The sequence below is a fragment of the Oryctolagus cuniculus genome, chromosome 7 (genome assembly GCF_051225735.1).
Source record: "Oryctolagus cuniculus isolate XC-2025 breed Fujian yellow rabbit chromosome 7, ASM5122573v1, whole genome shotgun sequence".
In the NCBI taxonomy this organism is placed as follows: domain Eukaryota; kingdom Metazoa; phylum Chordata; class Mammalia; order Lagomorpha; family Leporidae; genus Oryctolagus; species Oryctolagus cuniculus.
The window spans coordinates 155,295,395-155,320,436 of record NC_142873.1 but is presented as its reverse complement, the minus strand read 5'-3'; the positions used below and the strand labels follow the sequence as shown (position 1 = coordinate 155,320,436).

At 62.9% G+C, this 25,042-nt stretch overlaps 1 protein-coding gene across 7 annotated transcripts in view; it reads left to right on the top strand.

The window, feature by feature from the left end:
* The window catches only part of KAZN (kazrin, periplakin interacting protein), a 994,352-nt gene that overhangs the window by 863,638 nt on the left and 105,672 nt on the right, over window positions 1-25,042 (top strand). The window contains exon 1 of one of the 7 annotated variants that reach the window (XM_089299274.1): window positions 11,236-11,707. The exons of 5 other annotated variants lie outside the window; for them this stretch is intronic. In XM_089299274.1, coding sequence (XP_089155400.1) covers window positions 11,500-11,707 — 208 coding nt within the window. In that variant the 5' untranslated portion in view covers window positions 11,236-11,499. Of the gene's footprint in view, window positions 1-11,235; window positions 11,708-25,042 lie in introns of those variants that run through there. One more of the 7 variants, XM_051834345.3, reaches the window with a different exon arrangement.

Sequence of the window (25,042 nt, the reverse complement as noted above, 5' to 3'; positions counted from 1 at the left end):
CTCTGCGGCGCAGGAAAGGCACGCTGGGAAGAGAGACTCCGGCTGGCTTGTCTCCTGGGCACCTGGGAATGGCCCACATTGGAGACGAGCCCCCGCAGCCCACACCTGGCACATCGTCCAGAGCCCACTAACCCACGTTAGAAACAAGCACAGGCCAGCACGCCCTGCCAGCGTTTCAACAGAAACCGTCCAGCACATGGGCTCAGCTCGCTGCCCAGTGCCCAGTGAACCTGAACGTGAACGGTGAATGATTCAGCAGCACAGAGAGTTAGGTCGCAGCTCGTGGCACCTGAGTCGCCTCCGAGGGGCCAGTCTGAGTCCCAGCTGCTCCACTCCTGCCCAGTGGCACCCACACGGCAGACCCGGATGGAGTTCCAGGCTCCTGGCTTTGGCCTGACCCAGCTCCTGCTGTTGTGGCCATCTGGGAAGTGAACCAGCAAATGGAAAATCTCTGTCTCTCCCCCTCTTTCTTTGTAACTCTGCCTTTCAAATAAATAAAAATAAACCTTAACGAAGGGGGGAGAGAGAGAGAGAGAGAGAGGTGGGGGAGTGGAGGAAGGCAGGCAGGTAAGGAAAATGAAACGCTCTGGGCACAAAGACGAGGGCGCCGTGAGGTTTCTGCCCGGGCCTGCCCTCATCTGCTTCCGGAAGCCGTGTCCTCTGAGCTGGAGTGGGAGGGGAAAAAGCAAGGGCTCAAATGAGACGGCGACGAGGATGCTCCAGGCCGGGCACGGCGTCCTGAGACATTTTTAAAGATTCATGTATTTATTTGAAAGTCAAAGTTACATAGAGAGAGAGGAGAGGAAGAGAGGGAGAGAGACGTCTTCCATCGCTGGTTCACTTCCCAGATGGCCGCAACGGCCAGAGCTGTGCCTATCCGCAGCCAGGAGCCAGGAGCTTCTTCCTGGTCTCCCACATGGGTAGGGGCCCAAGGGCTTGGGCCATCTTCTACTGCTTTCCCAGGCCATAGCAGAGAGCTGGATTGGAAGAGGAGCAGCCAGGACTCGAACCGGCACCCAGATGGGATGCCGGCACCGCAGGCAGCGGCTTTACCTGCTATGCCACATCACCAGTCGCGTCCTGAGATATTGAAGAGCCTGAGGGGGTGGCCAGGGGCTCCAGAGAGGCATGTTGGGGGGCACCTGCTCAGCTGTTTCTCAATGCCCTCCCCCACCCCCCACCCTGGCTTTCGCCAGTGCCAAGTAGGCCTTTGCTGTGCCAGGCTGGGCTAGGACTGCAATGCTAGCTTCTGGGCGCTGGCTGTGCTGGCGCGGTGCGGGCGCCTCCCCCGTCGGCAGCCCTCTCCCGCGGTCGCAGGCCCTCTGCCTCCGCAGGCTCCTCCCGCCTGCCGATGGCATCTGGTCTCCGCGCGTGCCTGTGACACTGTCGCTGCTACTGCACCTTGTGCCCTGTCCAGACGGCCTCACTCGCCACCTCTGCTGTTCTAGGTTGCGCCTGTCCCAGGCCGGACCACCTCCCGTCTCTGCTCGGGAGACTGCAATGTTCTTTGCCTAATGAGACCCCTCTGTATCCCCAGGACCCCTTCTCTGCTGGTCACCTCTGGCCACATTGTCCACATCCTCATTTTCTCCCACCACACTTCACGCCGCTTTGTATGCAGTTGGTGTTTAATAAATGCATGGTGCATGCATGCCCAACCCTGGCCTTAATCCAGCCACTCAGACCCTGGAGCCCAGAGCACTGCTGAGGCCTGGGGCTGCCCAGACTGGCTGCGGCTCCCCCCCAAGTCCTCCTTGACCGTCATCCTGAGAGGCCACCCCGCTGTGTCCTTTCCCAGGAGTGCCAACGAGAGGCTGCCCCAAGCCCTTCTCAGTCACCCAGGGCCAGCACCGAGGACGTCCCCGCTGTGCTGCTGTCCCGTGCACTCTCAGAAGCTGAGCCGAGACCCTGATCCCACCCACTGGGGTGCCAACAGCACCCGGCCTCCCCAGCTGTCCCAACCACACTGTCCCCACACCATGGCCCGGGGTCCCCTGGGCGGGAACTGCCCCTTGGTTGAGAATCACTGGGAGCTGGCGCTTATCTCACGAGGACCGGGATGGGAGAGGCTGCAGCTTTAGCCTCGGAGGGGCTGTCTGAGGGAGGGGTGGGCACAAAAGCAAGAGGAGCGGGGACAGGCAGTTATGCTGCAGCTCGAGACCCCCGTGTCCCGTCTCGGAGGGCTGCGTTCAAGTCCCGGCCGCATCCCCGCTTCCAGTTTCCGGCTCACGTGTGCCCCGGGAGGCAGCAGGTGACGGCTCAAGCAGTGAGTGCCTGCCACCCCCGAGGGTGACCTGGGTGGAGCTCCAGGCTCCTGGCTTGGACTTGGCTCAGCCCTGGCTGTTGTGGGCATTTGTGGAGTAGGCCAGCGAGCTCACTCGCTCTCTCTCTCTCTCTCTCTCTCTCTGTCTCTGCATTTCAAATAAACCAGTAAATACAAGCGAGGGAAGGCCGGGCATGGTCAACGCCCCTGCCCCTGCCAGTCGCTGCGGGACAGAAGGTGTGGCCCAGCTCCTGTTAGCTCTTGAGGTCTTTTTATTTTTCCCATTAGATGCCAGAAATGCTGACTTTGATGTGAGTTCTGACTCTCCCATGTTGGCAGCTCACGCGCATTGTTAAAACCACTGCGGGGGAAAAACAACACGTATGGGTGAGCCCAGCGCGGGCTTCCGGCTGCCAGCTCTGCCACCTTGCCGGCAGCCCCGCAGCAGCCTCGAGCCCGCGCCTCCCAGGGGTTTGTGTCCCTGGCACCCCGGACAAGCCCTGTCCGGGCCAGGCCTCCGAACTGGGCAGACAGCCCGTGCCCACGTGGCCACCCCCACCCGCTTCTGAAGTCCAGTGCCAAGAAGTGGGCGGGATCTAAATTCCCGAAGGGAGAGAGAGCGAGAGCATGGGAAGTGCCCCCAGGAGGCAGCTCAGGAAGATGGAGCCCTTGTCCAGCTCTGACGCTGACTTGCTGTGTGACCCTGGACAGTCACTGCCCCTCTCTGGGCTGTGGAGGGCTCATCAGGGAAGACAGGGGAGGCTGAGCGCAAGCTCTCCGTGTCCCTGGGACTGCTTAGTGGCACCGAGCCCTGGCTGGCTTGCCTAGTGCCCAGACCCCAGGCTGACCCGGACAGGGACAGGCGGCTCCACCTCCCTGCTCCGGCATCTTTTGTTTCTGGGCAATTAGGTTATTAGGGGTCAGAGGATGCCTCAAGGCTGAACCCCACCCCCCACCCCCCCACCCCGGTAGCTTGGCAAACCTCTGGATCAGCGGGACGGGGAGGTCCCCCTGCTGGCTGGGGGACCCTCGGGGCCACAGGACAGCTCTGGTGGACAAGCCTGCCCCGGCCTGTCTGAATCCCTGCCTGTCTCCCACGGGGCTCTGCCGCCGCCAGGAGCCTTGGTGAGGCCAATAGGAAGGAAAGGGGTGTGGCCATCTTTAGGCCACATCCCTAATTCTATAGGTGAGGGCCAGGGAGAGAGGAAGTGTCCCTGCAGGTCACCCAGCCACAGAACACCCACATCTGACTCCCTGCCCAGGGCTCCTTCCCGCCTGCCACAGAGGGGGCTCCCAGGAGGGTGCAATGGCAATGTGTCCCGGACAGACGGGCAGACGGCTGGACCACAAAAACATCTGAAGATCTGAACCTGGGGTGTCTATTGGCATGGTGCCAGCGTTGTGGCCCAGGGGGTTGAGCCACTGCCTGCGACTCTGGCATCCCATGTGAGTGCCAGTTCGTGTCCCAGGTGCTCCACTTCCAATCCAGCTCCCTGCTAACATGCATGCCTGCCTGGGACAGTGGAGGATGGCCCAAGTCCTCGGGCCCCTGCACCCATATGGGAGACTCAAGTGAGGCTGCTGGCTCCTGGCTTCGACCTGGCCCAGCCCCAGCCATTGTGGCCATTTGGGGAGTGAATCAGTGGATGAAAGATTCTCTCTCTCTCTCTCTCTCTCTCTCTCTCTCTAACTCTGCCTTTCAAATAAATAAATGTAATCTTAAAAAAAAAGTTAGCAACTAGCTTTTAGAAAGCTGTTTTTAAATAGAGGTCTAGGAAACAAAAGAGCATTCACAGGCCAGATGAAGCCCTTAGGGCCACCAGTTCACAACCTTTGCTTGCCTTGCTCTTAACCTCAGCATACTCAGCTTTAAAATGGGTATGAGATTAGCAACCGCCTCAGATAGGGCGGTGGAGAAATTACAGGAGACAGCGCCCCGAAGGCTTGTGGTGCCGACAGCTGCACAGCAGCCCGAGCTGCTGCTATGGTCTCAGACCCAAGATGCTTTTCTTGGACAAGACGGGAAGGGGCTGGAGCCAGAGCACGGCTCGCTGAGGGTAACGCGGGGCGCGAGGACAGAGCTTGCGCACGAGCGCACAGCGTGCTCCCGGCGCTGTGGGCTTGCTCTTCACCCCAGGAGTCCCCACGCACGGCCTCCGCTGCGCCGAGGGCAGAGACACATTCCACTCTCAAAGGTCAAGGGTAAAGACAAGAACACATTTCTGCTTGCTTGCTAAGGGGCCCGTCAGGGGGCAGGTGCCCGGCCTCCCTCCAACGAATCTGCCTCCCTGGAGCAGGCTCCAAAAATACCCGAAGGACAATCGTGGGAAAAGAACGCAGGACCAGTTCTGATTGGGCCCCTGGGGACTGAGTTAGTGCCTGCTGGCTGCCTCGCTCCCTGGCCTGGACCCACGCAGACCCCTCCCCACCTCCCTGGGGGCCCCCGAGGCCCTGGACGCCCCTGGTCTGCCTGTGCTGTGCAGGGGTGGGTGGTGACGAGGGCCGTTCGCGCTCTGCCTTTAGGGTCTTGGAAGCCGGGAGTGGCTCCAGCTGCTGTGCCTGGGTCCTGGTGGGCAGAGGGGCACAGCCAGTGATGCAGAGAAAGCAGCCGTGCGCATGTGTGGACAGATGGCCTCCTGGCCCCAGAGGGCCCCGGAGTGTGGGCCGTTGGGGTGGAGGAGGGGCGTTACGTAACTGTGACGCTCCCCACCCCGCACGCGCCCCACCTCCACCCTGCACCGCGACCCTGCCTGGTCCTCGGCTTCCCCAGCCCCAACTCCTGCACCTCTAATTCAGGAAGGGCCTGGGGGCGGTGAGACCCTGCGCCTCCCCACGCGCAGCGGTCAGTCCTCCCGATCCCTGGACTTGCTGTGTGTCCCTGGAGAAGTGTCTAAGCTTCCCAGAGGAGGAAAGCCAGCCCCATCCTCCAACAATGGAACCCACCCCAGTGTGGGGCACCTGAGCCCTCCCTGCAGGAGGCAGCCAGGTTTCCTGTGAAAAGCCCACGCCTGATGGCACAGCCTCCAACCCGCCCTGGCCACCGGGGAGCACTTTGAGCCTTCAGGGAACCTGCCAGGTCAGCGTCTCAAGGCCCCATCACTCACCTGGCAAGAATCCGGAAGTAGGCAGGCCTTGGGGTCATTTTGTCTCCTTGGGGCGGTGAGTGGCAGAGGCTCAGCACAGCGCCGGTGGCGGGGTGACAGGGTGACAGGCACCCTTGTTCCGGGAGTGGGGACCCAAGTCTCCATATGCTAGTGCATGTCATTTCTCACCTGGACATCCACTAGGACCATGAGCGCCCCACACTCGGGGGTCTGCTCTCCCCTCCCCCGCGCCACATACGGGGCTCCTGGCGGACGCCAAGGGCAAACCAACCGAGTGAAGGGACCAGCAAGCAAAGAAAGGATCCTAGGACAGGCCTGTTGTCTGTGGGCCCGGCGCTCCACGCTTCCGTGGGCTTTCCACCCAGAACAATCCTGGAGGGTGGGCAGGCAGCCTCAGCCCCCTCTTACACCTGGAGAGACAGGCACGGGGGGTGGCCAGCCTTGTCCCAGCTTGGCAGCGTGGAGAGCTGCGCCCCCCAGACCCTCGGCCTCACCACAGCCTGCCAGCCTCATCAGCTTCCCCGTGGGCACCCTGGCAGGAGCCGCTCTGTGCCCTGCCCCGCCTGGAAGTAGGGAGGGGGAGGGGGAGGAGGAGGGGGAGAGGGGCGCGGGCCAGCAGGGAGCAGCAGAGGAATGGCAGGACTTCCAGGCGCGGCCCTGGGTCCTCCAGGCTCCACGTGCGCGCAGGCACACCGCAGGTGCTGAGCTCTGGGGCACGGCTGGGGCACAGCCAGTGTGTGTTGAGTCAGCGGATGAATACGCAAAGACAGACTTGGTTAAAGTACTGGGGGAAGAATACTAATAATTATGATTATGGTACTCACGCCATAGTAGTGAATAGACAGGCTCTGGAGCCCCAGCCACCTGTGTTTGAACCCAGCTTCTACGACCTGCGTGACCTGGGACAACATGCGGAACCGCTCCGTGCGCATAATCACAGTATTTACAGTCTGCCTGGGCAACATGTGTGAGGCAGGTTATCTGATATTATGAATAACCCCTTCCAATTACGGCCCTGTGTCTGTGCTTCAATTCATCTAAGTGGCTGGCACCGAGGCGACAGCGCTCAGGAAACGCACCCACCCCCACCCCCACCCCCGGTCTCAGATCACCCGCGGGAAGTGGAGACAGCAGCCATTCCGAGCCCCTGGTCCTCCCCGGAAGGTGAAGTTCCGCTGTTGGACACCAGGGGCGGCAGAGTGCCTGAGTCCCATCTTCAGGCTGGCCCAAGCAGTGACCTTGCCACTGCTGCCCACGGAGGGCATTCCCAGCAGTCCAGAGCGGGATGCAGCTGGCCAGAGCACACCCACTCCCCCGAGAGCCAGATTCCCACCCCAGCATTTTCCACCGTCGTCATTTGGGCTCCGTTTTCTCACCCGGGACGTTGGGGCTAGGGTGGTGTGCAGGGTTGAAGGGGCACAGAGCACAGTCTTGGGGAGATGGGGTGCCCGGCCAGCTACGCCTGCTGCTGGGGGGAGGGGCATCACGGCTGTCACTGGGCCCCATGGGCGTGGCCCCTGCCTCTGTGACTCACAGGCTGTATGACTGTGGGTAGGAGACTTGGCCTCTCTGTGTCCGCTTCCCCCTCTGTGTAACAGTGGCACACTTCTCTCTCAGCCCTGTCCAGAGGACTGAATGAATGTTTGCAGTTCCTACGACAGCGTCTGGCCCATGGCACCTGCTGTCTGAATGTCGGCCCACCTTATTATTATACATTGTAGTATTTTTTTTTCTGTTATTGCTTTTGTTTTGAGTATGTTAGAATGTCGTAACTTCCTGATGACAAAAACCTCCCTTCTTTTTAATTAAGACTTATTTTATGATAAAAAGCAGAGTGAGAGAGAAAGAGAGATCTTCCATCTGTTAGTTCACTCCCCACATCCTGCAATGGCTGGAACTGGGCCTGGCTGAAACCAGGAGACAGAAATTCTATCTGGGTCTCTCATGTGGGAGCCCGAGTCCTTGGGTCATCACCTGCTGTCTCCCAACAGCGTTGGCAGGAAGCTGGATCAAAAGCAGAGCAGCAGGGACTCGAACCAGCACTCCAACATGGGCTCTGGGCGTCCCCAGCAGTGGCTTAACCAGCTGTGCCATGCCGGCCCCAACTTCCCTGCTTTGAAATGAATTCCCCAAGAAAGAGTCTTGGAGCACAAGGGCGAGATGTGGTCCCTGGATAAGGAAGAACTTGATCCTTTTGTTGCCTTAAAGAATGTGACGTGGGGCCCAGACTGCAGCAGGCAGCTCTGGGAGAATGCTAACTGCCCTGCTCGGCTCCAGGCCTGGGCTAAGCTCCTGCCTGAGGCGAGGCCCTTTGGAAGTCCCTGGAGGGGCTCAGGATCTCTGCCAGGCCACTGGGGTTCCCGGGAAGACTGTCAAAGGGGCCCGGCAAGCCAGTGACAGGCCCACAAAAGTGTCCAGCCTGGCCTGGCCAGATGGCAGGATGGACCTACCCTGAGGACAAAGGTCTAAGTAGCTGGGGGAGGCAAATCCCACTCTAATCCTGCGTGCTGCACCTGCGCCCCAGAGTCCTACTGGGATGGGGGGAGGAAGAGGAGTCAGCACTGAACCTGCTGGGGTCCTGGCTGCAGGAGCAGCCCAGGCTCTACCCAAGGGCCCGGAAGTCGCTTTGGGGTCCCCAGGAGCAGCCTGAGCACTGCAGGTTTCTATGGAGCTAGCAGGAAGTGCTCTCCTTTGCCAGGAGCCACGGGCGGGTCACCCTGGCCTCCCCCGAGAAGTCCCTGCAGCCCGGTCTTTGAGGGTTCACTCCATACCAGGCTCTCCCACCCCAACCGGACAGGAAGGGGCCGTGGTCACTTCCACATCACAGAAGGACAAGCTGAGGCTGCCAGGAGTGAAATCATTTGCCCCAGATCACAGGCTAGGGAGTGTCGGGGCCAGGACTTGAGTGCTGGTCTCTCTGCCCGCAGAGACTGCAGGCCCACCCTCCTAGGGCAGAGGCGGCATCCGAGACAGCACCCCCCCCCGCTCCCCACTGGCGGGCATCTGCACTCTCACTTAACCTTCCAGCCTCGAGTGTGCCGGGGACTGGTGGGAACAAAGCAGGGAAACCGTGACACGGTGCCTTCCCCAAGGTTAGGTTGCCAGGAGGCCATGCCTCCCGCCCTGCGCGTGCACCTGCTCCCTCTGGGCACCCTAAGTGGTGGTTTCAGTGGCCGTGCCCCAGTGCCTGCCCCAGCCTTCCTGCTTTGAGGGGAGTGAGCCTCCTTCCTGCTGCTTTGCCAGCAAATCCAACAGCCAGAGTGAAACATAAGTTCCCACCCAGGCCCCCTGGGAGGACTAAACCACCCAGCAGGGCACCTTTCGCTGTGCAGATACAGGAAGGCACTTTTCCGGGGCCACACGCATGCTGGGGGCAGTGGGAGGCCTCGCGTTGCGGCTGAGGTCTCTAGACCGCCCCAGGAAGTCTTGCCCAGGAGTTCACAGGGGGTCACAGGGTCTTCAGAACCAAGACTCCCGCCCTGGCTCTGCTCAAGGCATTCGGAGCCGGGCAGTCACATGCTGGCCGGAAGGGCAGCTCAGTCATGTGTCTTCCGCACGGGTTAAAGGCACAGCCCAGGGGGGTAAAAACCTGAAAAATTCCAGTGGGCTCAGGCAGCTGCCAGACAGGCTGGGAGCTCCTATGGCGATGTCTTTGGTCTTTGTTCCTGCAGGCAAATGCGTCTTGTCGTCTTCTCCCGTGAGCTGAGGGATGCTCTCCTGGGAGCAGAGGGGCGCTGGCCCCTGTGCCCTGGCCTCCAGCCTCCTTTGTGTTTTCTGTGTGGCAGGCTGAGGTCAGGGTCAGGGGGACGCCGTCTGCCCACAGAGGCCAGAACCACAGATGCCTCCCCGCCCCCACCTGGACTGCCCATCACCACCCGCCCCCGCCCGCCCCGAACTCCTGCGATGCCTCCGCTCTTCAGAATAAGCCGTGGGGAGGACTGAATGAGGACACTTCCTGCTGCCTCTCCTGATTCCCAAATCCTCCCTCCCTGCCGCCCTGCAGAGGCTGGGCACATGCGCCCTGGGAAAGGACCCAGCGAGCTGAATCGGTTCCCAGGGGTCTTCTGGGAGCAGGCCTAGCTACACAGTTTGCAGGTCCCCAAGCAACGTGAAGGGCACGGTCCCTGGTTCCAAATAAATAAACAAATAATAAGAACTTCCAGGCAATGACAGCACAGCATTAACCCAAGCGCAGGGTCCTTCTGAGCACAGGGCCCCGTGTGACTGCACAGGCCAAACCCTCTGGAGTCAGCCTTTGGGTAGAATCTGCCCAGAAAGCTGGGGGAGGTGGAGCCAGCTGGTATCGGAAGTCCTGATTTCAGTGTAGGGAAGAGAGAGCGAGCGAGCGAGCCAGGGACGAACTCTGCTGAGTAAGGAGAGCAGCAGAGCTCCCCCAAGGCCGTGGGCTCGGGCACCAGCCTGGATCAGCAGGGGCCTTTGGAGAGGTCGCAGAGGGGCCGAGGAAGGTGGTCATCTTCCTCCTCCTCCTTTTCCTTCTTACGTTCCCGAGTGTTGCCAACATTTCGAACTCAGGTTCCACCTAACAATCCCCTTGTCCACGTCCCTGAGTGGGTCCCCGGGGGTCTCAGGTGGAGACCCCTGGACTGCACGGCTCTGAGGTCCCAGCTTCAGCACGGGGAGTCAGGACGCCCCCACCGCTCTGCCGGTCACTGCAGCAGAGGTGCAAATGGGGGAGCCCCAGCCTCTCCCGTCACCCGGAGCAGGGTCGCGGGTCTTCCTCCGAAGCAGTGTGGGTCTCTAGCCTGCCAGCCAGCTGGGAGCACCACCAGGATCTGGCCTGGCCCTCTGCCCTCCACCAGGAAGTCAGGGCTTCCAGGGAGTCAGAGGCCGGAGGCACAGGCAGCCCCAGTCCCTGGGAAGGTGGGCAGGAGGCGCGTGTGCCTGTGTGTGTATATGTGAGTGCCTGTGTGTCTGTGTGTGTGCCTGTGTGTGTATATGTGAGTGCCTGTGTGTCTGTGTGCGTGGTTGGAAGCTGACAAGGCCATGACCATTGGTGGCTAGGCCACTGTGGCCACGGAAAGGCAGGGCTCCTTGCCCAGGGTGGGACAATGAGGAGGGGAGGTTTAGACCTGGGGAGACAGTCTGGTTTCACAGCTTGTCTAAGAGCTGCAAACACTCCCATAGCTCAGGCCTGGGCCAGGAAAAGGAATGAGTGGGGGGTGCAGGCTCGGTTGGGTGGGTGCCCGCTGCACTGGGGGTGGGTCCTCAGCGGCCTCGCCCTGGGGGTCCACAACAGAAGGGAGCCGCTCCAGGGAGCACAGGGGGTCACTGGTCCTTGGGGGGGGGGGCTCCGAGCTGCACACTCCCTGAGCTGGAGCACCGCAGGTGGGCTGAGTCGCCCAGGCTTCCAGGGCCCTCAGGCCTCTCCCCCACCTCCGCAGCCCACTCCCGGGTGTCCGGGCCGCACCTGCACGTGGCTGCTGTCGTGGGGGGCTCCAAGCAACACTGAGGAGGGGCAGGGCGAGGACACTGAGGTTGGGGGAAGGAGGCGAAGCCGCAGGCCCCGCTCGCAGCCTCACTAGCGCGCGGCGCTCCATTCCCTCCAAGCACTCAAGGCTTAGGGTCACAGCCACCACGAGTGGTGGGCTGGGCCCGGGGCGGCCACCCGCTCCCGGCCGGGTCTGGGGAGCTTCAGCCCTCGGCCAGGGCTCAGGTGCCTGCACTTCCGGCTCTCGCGACCGCTGTTTTCCCAGCAATGACCCCGCGAGGCGGCACCGGGTGACCGAGACCGGCGCTTCGCGATCCTCCGGAGCGGGCGGGGGAGCGGCGGAGAGCTAGGGGCGGGGCGTGGGCGGGGCGTGGGCGGGCCCGGGGCGGGGCGAGCGGCCGCCCCTCGCCAGCCCGGAAGCAGCGGGAGGAGGAGCCGCGGGGCCCGGAGTCGTTCCCACGTGAGAGGCTCGGCGGCCGAATTCCTCGCGCGCGGCGGCAGCGGACGGCCAGCGTCCGGCCGCACCGAGAGCCCTGGTCCTGCGCGCGCGGGCAGCGGCGCCGGCGACGCGGACGGCGTTCGGCTGCACCCCGATGCGGCGGCGGCCCCCGCGGCCGTGAGCCCCCCGCCCCGCCGTGGGAGCCCCCCGCGCCGCCGCGGGCAGCGCCCCCCGGGCACGCGGCATGCGGGCGGCCGACGCGGGCTCCTGGGAGCGCGTCCGCCAGCTGGCGGCGCAGGGCGAGCCGGCACCCTGCTGTGGGGCGGGGGCCGGGCCGGCGCGCGCCCCGGGGCCCGCAGCCTGCGAGCGGTGCGCGGACGCGGTGGGGCCCGGCGATGGGCCCCGCGCCGGGGCGTCCTCTCCGGGAGCCGATGGCGCCTGCAGCCAACCGGGTAGGTGCGCGCTGGGCCGGGGAGTGGAGGCTCCGGGGCCGGGCGCGCGGGGGCGCTCGGGGCCGGGATCACGAAGCCGCCGGTGGCAAAGTTCTGGCGGCGCGCGGAGCCGCGGGCGGGGGCTGGCGGGGAGACGCGCGGGGCGGGGGGCGGCACGGCCACGCCTGCGCTCAGCTCGGGGCGCGAGGCTGGGACGGCGCCCGTGCGTCTGCGCTGCCCCTCGGAGGAGAAGCCGGTGGCTGGCGTGTGCCGGGGGCCCGGAGCTCCGAGCCCTGCGCGAAGAGCCGATGCAATCCTAGGGACACGCGCGGCGCTCTCGCCCCGCGGAGGCGGGGGGCGGCGCCGCGGGGTTAAATGTCCCCAGCGGGCGCGCCGGTGCAAACCTGTTTGGGTGAGATCCCGGGGCGCAGACGCGAGTGGCTGTCACTGTTCCTTTGAAGTTCTGAGTACTTCTCCCAGAAAAACTGGGGGAGGGGCGCCAGTCGGTGGCGGACGGGGCTGTTCCTTCTGGCTACTTGGTGTGTTGGGGTTAGTTCCATGGAGTTGGAGCGAGGCTGTGTCATCTCGGACAGCAAAGCCCCCGGGCCAGGCTGCCTGCCCTGGCTCCCACGCCTGTGGGAGCCTAGCACTGGACCTGCAGCCTGTGTCCTGCTGGCCCTGGCCCTGGCCCCGGACTCCGGGTCCCAGGCGGCAGGCTCGCCAGCTGGGGTGCACATGGGCTTATTTACCTAGCAATTATTTCTTTCCTGTGAAAAACAGCCAGCCCAGAGCCCCCTGATTCTTGAGTTGCTTGCGGTGGTCTCCCTGGGAAACGGAAGGCCACCGGCTCCGGGTCAGGGCAGGGTCCCATCCAGGCGTGCACGGTGGCCGCCCTCTCCCAGACTTGTGCGAGCGGTTAGAATGCAGGCAGGTAGATATACAGCAGGTGCAGAGTCAGCAGCTGGGAGGGCCTGGGCATGTCACATCCTCCTCGGGGACTCAGTTTACCCATCTGTACAGTGGAAATAATCTTAGTGACCAGTGGCGACCTGGGTGGGTACTTGATAGACATTCGTCCTGGGCTCCCTCCCAGGGGGCAGAGTGGCTGGATGCAGCTTCCCTTGAGGTCGGGACGGGATCTGCCCATCTCCACCCTCGCACCAGGAACCCTGTGGCGATGACTCTTGTCTGTGAAGGGCTTAGGTGGGGGCGGAGCGTGATGTCAGTGGAAGTTGTTATTATGTAAACACGTGCAGCCAGGGCTGTTTACTCTGTGTCCTGCAGACTCCATTTGTGTGTTCATAACAATACCCTAATGACGGGTGCAGCTGGGGAACGCCCGCTCCCAGGTCTGGGGGTGGCGGTTACCCTGTGGTGTCTCCCTGTGCGGGGCGGGGGATCGGAGGTCTGTGCCGATTTTCGGGTGGTTCCCCTGGCCTGAAGACAGAATCAAACCGGTGGCTAAAACCGGAAGTTTGTGTTTTTTTCCACCTCCACCCCACTACACTTCACTCTTTGCTGTCTCTTTTTATGAGAGGCACAGAGAGAGACAGGACAAGCTCTCATCTGCTGGTTCGCTGCCCCAAATGCCCACCATGGGCTGGGCCAGGCCAGGAACACCAATGACTGGAGCCGACACCTGCTGCCTCCGGGCTGTGCGTTTGGCCGGGAGCTGGGGCCAGGAATCGGGCACAAGCACTCCAGCGTGGGACTGTTAGGCTCCGCCGAATGCCTGCTCCCTGTGTGGGATTCTCAGCTTCCGCGTGGGTCGGATGCTGGGGACAGCCCGTCCTGGAAACGGTTTCTCGGAACCTTTGGCTGTTAGCAGGGCTTTTGCTCTGGGAAGGAAATGAGAACGCTCTGGTTTAGAACCACAAGCTGAGATAAACATTTCGGCCTGACCGAGAGGTGACTAGTCAGTTTAGAGTCTCAGCTGAATGTGGCACTCAGCGAGAGGCGCCCAGTTGGACAGGCAACTCTGGAACCCGGCCCTTGGGGGAAGAGAAAGGACGCTCGCTTGGCGGGATGCGAACCGGGACACCCTGAGACTGCCCAGGGAGGGGTCCTGGGAGCAGCAGGGTGACGGGCCCGGGATGGTGACAGCTCGGCAGGGTGGCTGACCCAGGGGCTGGAGCAGCAGGTGCAAATGTCGGATGCTGCTGCAAACACTCCGCGCTGCTTCTGCCTCGATTCTGCTTGACCTTGACATTCTTTACCACGCTGGCTTCCCGGTTGACACCGAGGGAATGACTCTTGTTTGACGGACAGCTCGCTCCAGAATGCCCCCGGAAGGAACCAGGGCCCACTGGCGGCTCTGAAACTGGGGGCAGTGAGTTCTTCCAATCAGCCGTTGTCTGTCATTCACTCACATTTCTTGGGCACCTACTCCGGGCCGAGCAGTGTCGTAGCCGTCAGGGACACAGCTGCAAACAGACAGTCGCGCGCCGGTTTCCATGGAGCTTGTGTTCTGTGGGAGGAGATTCCCAGTAGGCAGATGTGCACCGGATATGTCCGGGGACGGTGAGTGCTGTGCGGAGAAATCGAGCCGTTAGGGGTCAGAAGGTGGGAGCAGGTGCTGGTGAGGATTTAGGTAGGGCTGTGGCGGGTGGGGGTGGAAGCAGTAAGGTGTGTGGGTACCGAGTCCCTAGGGCAAGGAGGTGTTGCCCGCCAGCTAAAGGAACTAAGTCATTTTTTAACAGGTAGCAGGAAATGAGCACCTTGTAGACGGAGCGCCGATCTGACCGCAGCTGAAGCCTCTGAACTGGGTGCGGTAGCCGTGGCCCTGGGAGCTTTTCTCCTAGCCCTCTGCGCAAGAGTCACGCATCTCTCCCCGCGTATTATTTATTATGTCACTGTCACTAGGGTTCTTAGAGCCTTTTATATAAAACCCGGGAGGCAGGGAGGCGGGGGGCAGAGTGCATGTGTGTCTGCACGCTGGCTCCCGGCTCTGCACCCTTGGGAGGCCGGCACGGGGCTACCTGAGCAGGGCTGCTTCGTCTCAGTCTCAAGTCGGCCCTGCCACAAGCCAGGGGAGGCGAGTGGCTGATCCCACCCACGGATGGCGCAGCTAGCTGGCGCTAGGCACAGTGGAGGGACTTGCTCAAGTTCATGGTCCCTGGGTCTCGCAGCCAGGAACCTCTCCCTGTCTGTAGACCTCAGCCAGCTATTGCAAGACCTTGGACTGCTCTTAACCAAGCAGACCCCACCTCAAGTTTCAGGCCTGTCTTCCCTTGACATTTTCTGCAGACGTGGTCTGTGCTGACCTTGACATTCTGTGTTGTGAGCAGCCCAAGCATTCGCTTGTCTCTGCTGGTGAGGGGTTTCAGCAGGAAGTCAACTCTTGGAAGGGGCTTCCGCCGGGGTGGGGCCGAGATCCCAGCTCTGCAGAGTGGAATGAGCAATGCGCTTGGACGAGGGCCCCGGGGGCCCATGGGTGCATTCCCGTGAGCGTCCTTCAGCCAGCAGGGTGGGCCGGCCCCGGCCCCTCCACGCTATGTTAGAAAACGGATGCTGGGCTGGCAGGTGGCATCCGTCGCGGGTACAGGGCACCAGCTATGCAGGCAGACACAGCCCCGTTGGAATCTCCATCTCTGCTGCTTATGAGCCGCGAGCCCGCCCGCGAGTTATGGAACTTCCAAGCCTCAGCTTACCCTTCTGTGGCCAACGTCAGAGCAGTTGGAGGTTGGACCGGAGTCTGTGTGGTTCGCATCCTGCCTCCCGAGGGGGAGAGGAGGGAGTCCCGCGCACCTGCAAGTGCGTGTATGTGCGTTTGAGGTTGGAGACACTGGGCTTTGAGCGACAGGTGACCCTGGAGGACGCCGGCTGCCTCTTTGGCCTTCTTGAGTTGTGGGGGGTCTCTGTGATGGACGTCAGGCTCCTTTCTGGTCTCTGAGTTTGCTGGGGGCGGGGGGGGGGGTCGGCCAGGCCCCGTGGCCGCCCTGGGGGAGGAAGAGCTAGCTGTGTTCTCAAGAGCTGCACAGCGCGTGGCTCAGGGAAGACAGCGTCCGTCGCCCTGGAGTCAGCCTGTGTCACCCAAACACAGCCGCTTGGCAGGCCTGGAGGATCGGCCTCATTTGCATGTAGACAGATTCCAGCCCCAGCAGAAAGCCGCGGCCGAGCCGTTGTGAGCGCCCGCCGCCGTGTTTGCCGTGAGTCACCAGGGCCGGAACTCTCCGGAGAGGCCAGCCCTGGGTCTGAGGTGTGCAGTTATGTTCGTGTGTCTGTGCTCTGTCAGTGCGCTGGGTGCTGGGTGCTGCAGATGAGCACCTGCCCTGGAGGGTCCGGGTCAGCTCTGCCGCTGTCTCATGAGGCCCAGCCCCTCAGCACCCCTTGTGGCGGCCTCCACGAAGATGGGGCCTTCAGGCTTTCGCTCGTCTGCTGTTTGAACGCCTTCAGGAGCGGCTACTTAGAGGGCGTGACCGATCGTGGCCGTTCCTCGGAGCCCTTGCCCGATGGCATTAGCGCATCAGGTGCTAAAGCAGCCCCGAGTTTGGAAGGAATTCCTGGCCCGGAGGGTGTCACAGGTAGGCAGGTCCTGCCTGAGGTCTGACCCTTGACCCTGGGCTCGGGACCGGGGGAGCTGTGGGTTCCGGGCGGTGACAGTCCTCGGCCTCCGTGCTGAATTTGGGGGTCAGTGCCCAGGAACACCCACCACCACCTGGCACCTGGCGGCTGCCCTGCAGGTGCCAACGGCTCTGCCTTTTGTGGCTGCCTGGATTTGGAGACTGGCTCAGGCTCCTCTGGTCTGGGCTGTGACTTGATCACAGGCATTGAGTGCCACTCCAGAGAGCTGTCCCCGGGGGCTCGGGGAGGAGTGAAAACAACCTGTACGGTCCCCGGCGAGCTTCAGCCTCTGTCTCTGGCACGGCGTTGCCACGGCGCTCTGGACGGTGGAGTCCTGTGTGCCGGGGCGGGATTCATCTCAGTTCACTCGGGCCCTGTTAATGACGAGCGCTCGGGAGCCAAGTGCTTGGCTCTGTGTTCCTGTTGATGCCCCCGTCTCTTGCGAGGCAGCCAGCTTTCTCCCCACCTTGCAGGCGGGATGCAGAGATTCGGAGAGGGTGTGCAGCTGTCCTCCGTGGCTGCCCTAGGCTCCCCTCCCCAGGGCTGCCAGGGCCCAGAGCTGAGGTTGAGGTGCTGGGAGGGAGGCACGATGGTCTCCCAGAGCCAGAGGTGGGTGGGGGTGGGAGCCTTGGGGGCCCAGGACACCCCACCCTGACCATGTGGGTGGTCCAAAAGGCCGGCTGGCAGGTGCTGGGGGACCCCATGCTGGCCGTTTGGGAACACAGAGCTCCAGATCCTTAGGAGGGGACTCTCGGTGGGCAGGGGGCCCCCACTCTGCAGTCTGAGAACCTAAGGCCAGGGGCAGGGAAGGGAGCCTGCTCTAAGATGCCACGTGGGGGTGCATGCAGGCTTGGATGTGAAAACCGCTAGAAGGCTCACGAGGGTCTTGGCAGTGCCGGGAGATTTTACCCAGGATCCTCTTCCCCATTCCTTTGGGGGTCACCGTAGCCTGGCCTGCTTGCCCGTATGCAGATTCTCAGGCTCCCCCACCCAGGAATCTGTGTGTGTGCCAGCGCTCTGGGCGATTTTGGCACAGAGGTTCCTGTGAGCCGACTTTGGGGAGCTCTGCCTTTTGCCTTCCTAGACCCTGGCTAATTTTAGACACCACGCACTGCCTTTGGCCCCTGCATCCCAGCGCGAGTGTCAGCGGCGTCCTGGGCACGCCCACGGCTGTGATGCTGACGAAGGGGAGGTGGACATCCAATTAGGTCTCTCGTTTCTTTTCTATTCCAATCTGCCCGGGCACGTGTTCCCAGGATCCCGCAGGAAGAGGCGCATGCCCTCGCTCCTCCGTCTCACGAGCTCACAAGACTGTCCTGTGATGACAGCGGCCAGCGCCGGGCTGCGGTGCCACTGCACGGGCCACCCCAGCATTTGGTGCCTTCCACTCGGTTAACACCACTTTATCCGGGAGCACCCGGGAGGAGCCATGCTTTGGGCCAGGAGGCCAGACTCCTGTGCAGTGACTCACCCACATTCTCAAGACTTGGGCCCCAAAGCTGCAGGGCAGGGGGAGGGGGGCGGGGCTCCCAACCGGGTCCCGCCTGCCCTGTCCCCCAGGGACCCCTGAGGTTGTGCCCTTGGCCAATGGGGCGTTCGGGGGGAGTGGCTTCACTGGGCTTCCTCCTGGCCTCTTGCCCCACATCGCCTTGCACAGGAGAGCAATGATTGACTTCATCCCCTCAGGGGTTGAAAGCCCAGGGCTGTGTGATGGGGGGGCGGGGAGCCTGCCTGGGGGCCCCTACCTCGCCTGGACCCTGAGCTCAGTGGGCTCACATGCAGATTCCAGGCCCCCCACCCCCTACCCCCAGAGATTGATTCAGTAGGTCCAGGGTTCAACTAGGACCCAGCGCTGTCTTTTTATTGTGGCAAATTGTTAGCAACGTGAAAGTTACCATTTCGCCCTTGAATACATCCATGTCCATTTCCACAGCTGTCATCACCAGGGACCAGCTGCACCCATCCCACAGTAACGCCCCGCCCCTCACCCACCCCTGGTGACCCCTGCTCACCCTCATCCGAGCAGGCTCTGTCCCTGTAGGGCCTGCACTTCTAGCACCCCAGGGTCCCAGAACCACTCCTCCCAGAACAGCCATGCGGGCTAGCTGGCGGGGTGTGGGGGAGGGGCGCGTGCTCGCAGGTGCCTCTTCCCTGGGACTGAAAGCGGGCGTGCGGCTGTTCTGAGTTCGTCTTCCCGGGGTGTTTGTAGCCGCTGAGCCTAAAGACCCCTCCTCCCCAGGGGTCTGCGTGGAGCCCGAGGGCAGAGGAGGAGTCTGGGAAGGGGCGCCCGCCCTGGGAGCAGGAGCTCTCCAGCTGTGGAGCCCCCCCTTCTCAACCCTGGGGGGGTTGCTCCACTTTCTCTTCTCTTGTTCCTTCCTCTCTTTCCCTTCGTCTGTCTTCAGGGACCAGCAGGACAGCTGCCAGCTCCCAGAGTCCTCTGCTGTGTCACACCTGTCCCAGTGGCCGGGAGAAGGGTCGCTGGATCCATCAGCTTCCCGATGTGAGCCCAGCGTGCCTGCTCACTCTGGGGCCTGCGCAGATGCGCGCAGCGAGGTGCCCGTGGCCAGCCTCCTGGCACTGCCAGGCACACTGAGGCCAGCGGCCGCAGCTGGCTCCTCGTGGCCTCCCCATCAGAGTCCCGTCTTTTGGTGTCTGGAGCGTGGCCATTGGCCTGGGAGAATGATCAGAGGTGACTGGAGCTCATGAGCGGCAGAGCAGGAGCGGGCAGCCCGGGAAGATGGGAATTTGGCGCAAGGGCCGGGTGGGCTGGCCTCTGTGCTGGGCACCCGTTGGAGGAGAGCGAGCTCCCGTCTCTGAGTTAGAGCAGGCACACAGGCTCAGGACTCTGAATGTGGGGACAGGGAGGCCCCGTACCGTGTGCTCAGGGTCACAGAGCCGGACGGCCTGGGTGCAGATCAGTGTTGGCTGGGAGAAGGGAGGAGGCTGTGAGCAAGCTACTTAACCCTTCAAACCTCACTTCCCTCATCTGTGAATGGGGGCGCTGTCCCTACCCAGCACGGGTGTGTAGAGACTAAGTGAGATAATACATGCACCATGCCCGGCACACATCTCTTGTATTAGTTCTGTACCCGGATGGGGGCTGGAGTGACAGGAGGCTCACTGGGGAGATGCCCAGGGCAGTCAAGTGCAGGGTCAGTGTCAGCGGGAGGGGAAGGTCAGGGCGGCTGGGAGCGAGCATCTGCCATCGGGGTGGTGGCTGGCGGCAGCTCGCCAAAGCCTCGTGTGCCACAGGAAGCCCACACTGGAGACCCCTGGGCAGGCAGCTGCCTCTCTGTGGGCCTCAGTGTCCTCACCTGTACAATGGAACGATGGTAGCCACCTGCAGGGCCGGTGTACCGCACAGGAAGGACTTCCTAGGGAGCTGTCTGAAATGCTGCATGGGGTGTGCTGGGCTGCAGGTTACAAAGTCGTGCTTATTAAGGGGTCGGCACTGGCCCTGGCAGTATAGGAGGTGCCTGTCTTAGGGTGGGTGGGACGGGGGTGGGTCTACACACACACACACACACACACACACACTTCTGACTGTGGGAAGTCCAGAGCCTTGACCGTGGCTGAGCTTCTTGCTGCGTTTGTGACACAGGCTCTGTGCCAGCAGAGAGAACAGGAGGCCCACACAGGGGGAGCCCAGGCTGCCGGTGAACCCCAAAGTCCCAGGGAGCCTGGGTTGGCCTTGGGGCAGTCACCCCTCCCAGCTTCAGGAGGGCGGGAGCCTTCCCCCAGTCCTGCCGCCCTCTGTGGCCCTGCGGCTCAGACTCTGCCTGGTCCCTGGCTGAGCGGTGGCTCAGCAGACTGTGGATCAGGTGCCTGTCCTGGTCCCATCGGCTGCACCTGGAAGGGTGGGGCGGGCCCTGGTCTCATCAGCTGCACCTGTAAGTATGGGCAGGGCCCCGTCCCATCGGCTGCACCTGTAAGTGTGGGGCAGGCCCTGGTCCCATCGGCTGCACCTGAAAGTGTGGGCAGGGCCCCGTCCCATCAGCTGCACCTGGAAGGGTGGGCAGGGCCCTGGTCCCATAGGCTGCACCTGTAAGTGTGGGGTGGGCCCTGGTCCCATCAGCTGCACCTGTAAATGTGGGGCGGGCCCTGGTCCCATCGGCTGCACCTGTAAGTGTGGGGCAGGCCCTGGTCCCATTGGCTGCACCTGTAAGTGTGGGGTGGGCCCTGGTCCCATCGGCTGCACCTGGAAGGGTGGGCAGGGCCCTGGTCCCATCAGCTGCACCTGTAAGTGTGGGGTGGGCCCTGGTCCCATAGGCTGCACCTGTAAGTGTGGGGCAGGCCCTGGTCCCATTGGCTGCACCTGTAAATGTGGGGCGGGCCCTGGTCCCATCGGCTGCACCTGTAAGTGTGGGGCGGGCCCTGGTCTCATCAGCTGCACCTGTAAGTGTGGGGAGGGCCCTGGTCCCATCGGCTGCACCTGTAAGTGTGGGGCGGGCCCTGGTCTCATCAGCTGCACCTGTAAGTGTGGGCAGGGCCCCGTCCCATCGGCTGCACCTGTAAGTGTGGGGCGAGCTCTGGTCCGCAGAGAGCTGCCTCCTTCCAGGCTGTGGGAGAGTTGGGAACTCAGGATCCTTGCCGCCAGGCAGGGAAGATGCCATGATTGCCTTGTTCCTCCTGAGCATGAACGCCTGTGGGGGGTGGACATGCACCTCCTCCCCGGCAGCCCCCACGAGGTTTTGTGAGTTTTAAGTGTCTGTTCACCATAGTGTGGAGCCTAGTATGGCTCCTGTGGTGGCATCTGCCTGTTGGCCCGTGCCCTACTGCTTGAGGGTCTTCCACATTGAATCTGCTTCCTGGACAACACGGGCACTGGGCCCATGAGCCCCAGTGCCTCCCTGGACAGCGCCCCGGCATCCCTCCTCCAGCCAGGCCGTGTGGAGGGTTCTGGGTGGTGGGAAGACAGGCCCTCCTGCCTTGATTGGCACTGCTTGACCAGACTTAGCCCTCTCCGTCCCTCTGGGAGCTCTTGGGGAGGACGGATGAATTGCTGGAGCCAGAATCTTCCCCACGCAAGCACGGGAGGAATGTCTGCAGCTTGGTGTTTGTGTAGAGGACCCAGCAGGACCCTGGAGACAGCAGGCAGGGAGAGAGGCCGGTGGGAGTGGCTGTGGAATGCTGTCCGGGCAGGTGGCGCACCTGAGCCAGGTGGGGCATGCAACAAGACACCATGCCCCTCTGCTGCCCACCTGCACCCCGACCCTCGGACCAAAGGAGCCTGAAGATGTTCAGTTCACGTTCTCCTCCGGGGTCCATGAGCAGCGTCCATGGCCGTCCGACCACCTCTTGGCAAAGAGGGGCCCCTGGATGTTTGCAGGCAACTAAGAGATTACAGAAAGAGGAGGGGGCAGGGAGGGAGAAAACAAAGCCTTCAGCGCCACCAGCTGCAATGGAGACTGCGCTTCCCCCACCTGGGAAGGCTTCACCTGCCTCCCAAGCCCAGGCCAGCCCGAGGAGCATTGCAGGGGCGTGTCCCGGCCTGCCCCCAACTTCCGCAAAATGAGCTCTTGCAGGTGTGCTCGCGGAGGAACTGCTAACTCAGGGGATGCGTAGCCTGCTCCGAGGATCCACGGCCGGAGCGTTGCCAGGACACCAGGGTTCTGCTGGGTGGCTGGCTGTGCACGGCCGTGGTGCCCACGCGTCCACGGCAGGCCCAGAGCCCGTGGCCTCCTGGGGTTGGGCTTTTTTGTCCCGTGCATCAGGGCTGGAGACTAACCAGAGCTTGCCTTGTTTTGTTTTGTTTGCTTGTTTTAAGGTTTACTTATTGATTTGAAAGGCAGAGGTTCAGAGAGAGAGGAAGAAACACAGGGAGATCTTCCACCTGCTGGTTCACTCCCCAAAGGACCACCACATCAGGGCGGGGGCCAGGCGGAAGTCAGGAGCCTGGCATTCCACCTGGGTCTCCACAGGGTGACAGGGGCTCAAGCACTTGAGGCCGTATTCCACCGCCTTCCCAGGCGCAGCAGTGGGGAGCAGGAACAGAAGTGGAGTGGCTGGCAGGCACGCGGGCTTTGCGGGAGGGGTCCTCACCTGCCCCGCCACAGCGCCGGCCCCGCGTTGGTTTGTCTTTGGGGTGCTGGGCTTTGGGCAGCCCTGAGCGGTCCCCCTGGGGAGGTGGGTGGCCTCGCTGGCCTGGTTGGTAGCTGGTGACCAGCCTGTGATTGCAGTGTACAGCAGGGTCCAGGCTTGGCCAGTGCAGAATCGGCGTCTACAGCGTGGCAGCGAGCGCACAGGACGCAGGGCCTCCTCTCGTCCCACGCTGTGACAGCGCAGACACCGGCCCTGCTCAGGACGCTCGCTCCTTCGGCCGCCGTATCTTCTGTTGCTTTGCGATCGGCGGAAGCCCCGCTTGTTCATGGTACACCTCCCCCGCTTGTTCATGGTACACCTCCCCCGCTTGTTCATGGTACACCTCCCCCGCTTGTTCATGGTACACCTTCTCCGTGAACTTTCTCAAGGCCCTTTGTGTGCCTGGATTGGAACCTTGTTTCGCACCCAAAAACTCCCCTCTAACTGCGTCTTCCGTGAACTCTGGGAAGTGCCCTGGGGTGGTTTGAAGTCTGTGGAATGGAGAGAGGGAAGAGCAGAGACCCGGAAGCCCAGCTGCAGAGAGAGGGACAGGAGGAGGCGGATTTATGGGTAGGAAACCTACGGATTCTGGAGAGGCCTGCGGCTGGCTGCCGACTGCTGGTCCCCGGCGCCTCTGCTCACTCCCATCCTCCCGTTAGCCAGGCCCGACCTGATTCTGCACCCGCCAAACTTGGCCCCGCTGTCCTCTCTCGGGGGCGCTGCCTCCTTGCCCTTGCGCTTGTACGGGGCTGGTTTTCGCTCCACAGACATCTCTGGAGCTTTGCACGGGTCAGGGCCGCGCCCCACATACCTGGCTCCTCCTGCAGGGGGCAGGTCCAGGAGGACCTGGGAGGATGCCATCCGCTGGGACAGCCTGGGAGCAGGCGCGGATTCTGTCCAGCCCCATGCTCCCCGCGCCTGCTTCCGCGGCCACGGTTCTGCGGCACCACACCGGGTGTGAGCTGTGTGCAGGGTGGGGGCAGGGCGGAGAGCCCTGGGTTTTTTTTCAGTTTACATTTTTCGCATAGTTTTCTCCTCTGCTCTCCCAAGAGGCGGCTCGCCGCCGGGGAAGCAGGCAGCCTGCGATGGCTGTGATACGCGGGTGGCGACCCACAGGGAAGTTTTCCGTGGGAAGGAGCAGGAACGAGAGCCGCGTGCCTGCCTTTTTCTGTCACCTGGAGAAAGCCAGCGTTTGTTTGTGACACGGGGTCAGGGGCCAGACTGGGGGGGAGGGGCGCCTGTGCCGGGGTCACCATCGGGATGACACAGGCGGCGTTCTCAGCCCCAGGCTGGAGACCACTCAGTAACGAGATGCCCAGCCCGCCATCTCCCAGGGAGCTTGGATTAGGAGTGTCCAGAATCCCTGGGACCCTGCGTGCTGGGGTGGGGGTGCGTGGCTGGGACCCGAGCCCAGGCAGCCCTGGCGGCCTCCCACGCAGAAGCCAGGACGGCTGCGGCCTCTGCTGTCGGGACCTGCCGCCCTGGAACCCGGACCCTGAACAGACGGGGCCCACAAAGGCCGAGCTGAGGCTGGACAGCGGGGCGGGCCCGGGCCGGGGGAGGAACCAGCGGATGGCCAGGCTCCCTGAGTCAGCACGCTGGGCCCTGGGCCTGGGCTCACGGCCCTTTCACAAGGACGGGCCAGCCCAGGCTGCTCTCATATTCCCCACCCCGCCGTCGCACAAGGAACCTAAGAGGAGTGGCGGCACCCTGCACGGCCTCTGCCCTCCGAGGCTTGTCCTGTCTAGGTCAGGCTTGCTGGCCGCTGGGCCTCCCCAAGTGCATCCTGGGAGAGAGTTCACGGGGAGGCGCCTGGCCGCCCAGGTGAGCCTGGCCCACGCAGCCTTCTTAGTTTTTGTGCCTCAGTTTCCTCATCTGTCAGGCAGGAATAACACAGCCCCCAGGGGCCGCCTGGGGCTGCACAAGATGTGTGCCCAGCCCGGGGTGCCTGGGGGGTCCCTGGCACACGGGGTACAGCTGCAGGCCGACCAGCGCCCTGGCATTTCCTGCAAGCCCGTCCTCCCCGGCCTGGGCCTGTGCTTTCTCAGCCCAAGGTCATTTTTCAATTAACTTGATTGGCTGGAACCTGGGGTGCCCTGGAGTGTGGGAAAAGGTCCCCGGGCCGGAAGGGCCCTCCCCACTGCCCCCACTCACAGGAGGCCTGGTTTCCAGCGGGAGGATCCGGTTTCACTTCAGGACACCAGGATGTGGTCCCCGGTGCCCCTTGGAGGAATCCCAGATGGCGCCTGTTGCAAGCCCCGGCAGCCGGCGCCCCGCCTCCCCAGCCCGGGGCGGGAGCCTCGAACCCAGCTCATTAGCGACTTTGTTGCTAAACAATGTAGGAGGGCAGCCCGGCCAGTTTTCATAAGCGAAACATTTCAAGCTTGCAGTGCATATTTGATTTCTTCCTGGAGCAGCTGCCGGCTGGGCTGCTGAGACAGCAGCGGTCACTTATGGGGGCCTCTGAGCCACCCGCCGAGGAGCCAGTATCCCCTGTATCCCCTACCTTCCCACAGGCCACAGGGTCTGAGGGTCCTAGGGTGGGCTCTGTGATGCAGGCGACACAGCAGCCCTGGGAGGTGCGGAGGCCTGCAGGGGGAAGTAGCCACCCCGGGACAGAGCCGGTAGCTGAACCAGCTTGTCCGGTTCCGGCGCCACCGTGTGTCAGTCCTTGCTGTCACTTTGCAGGTGACCAAGGGAAGGGGCAGAGAG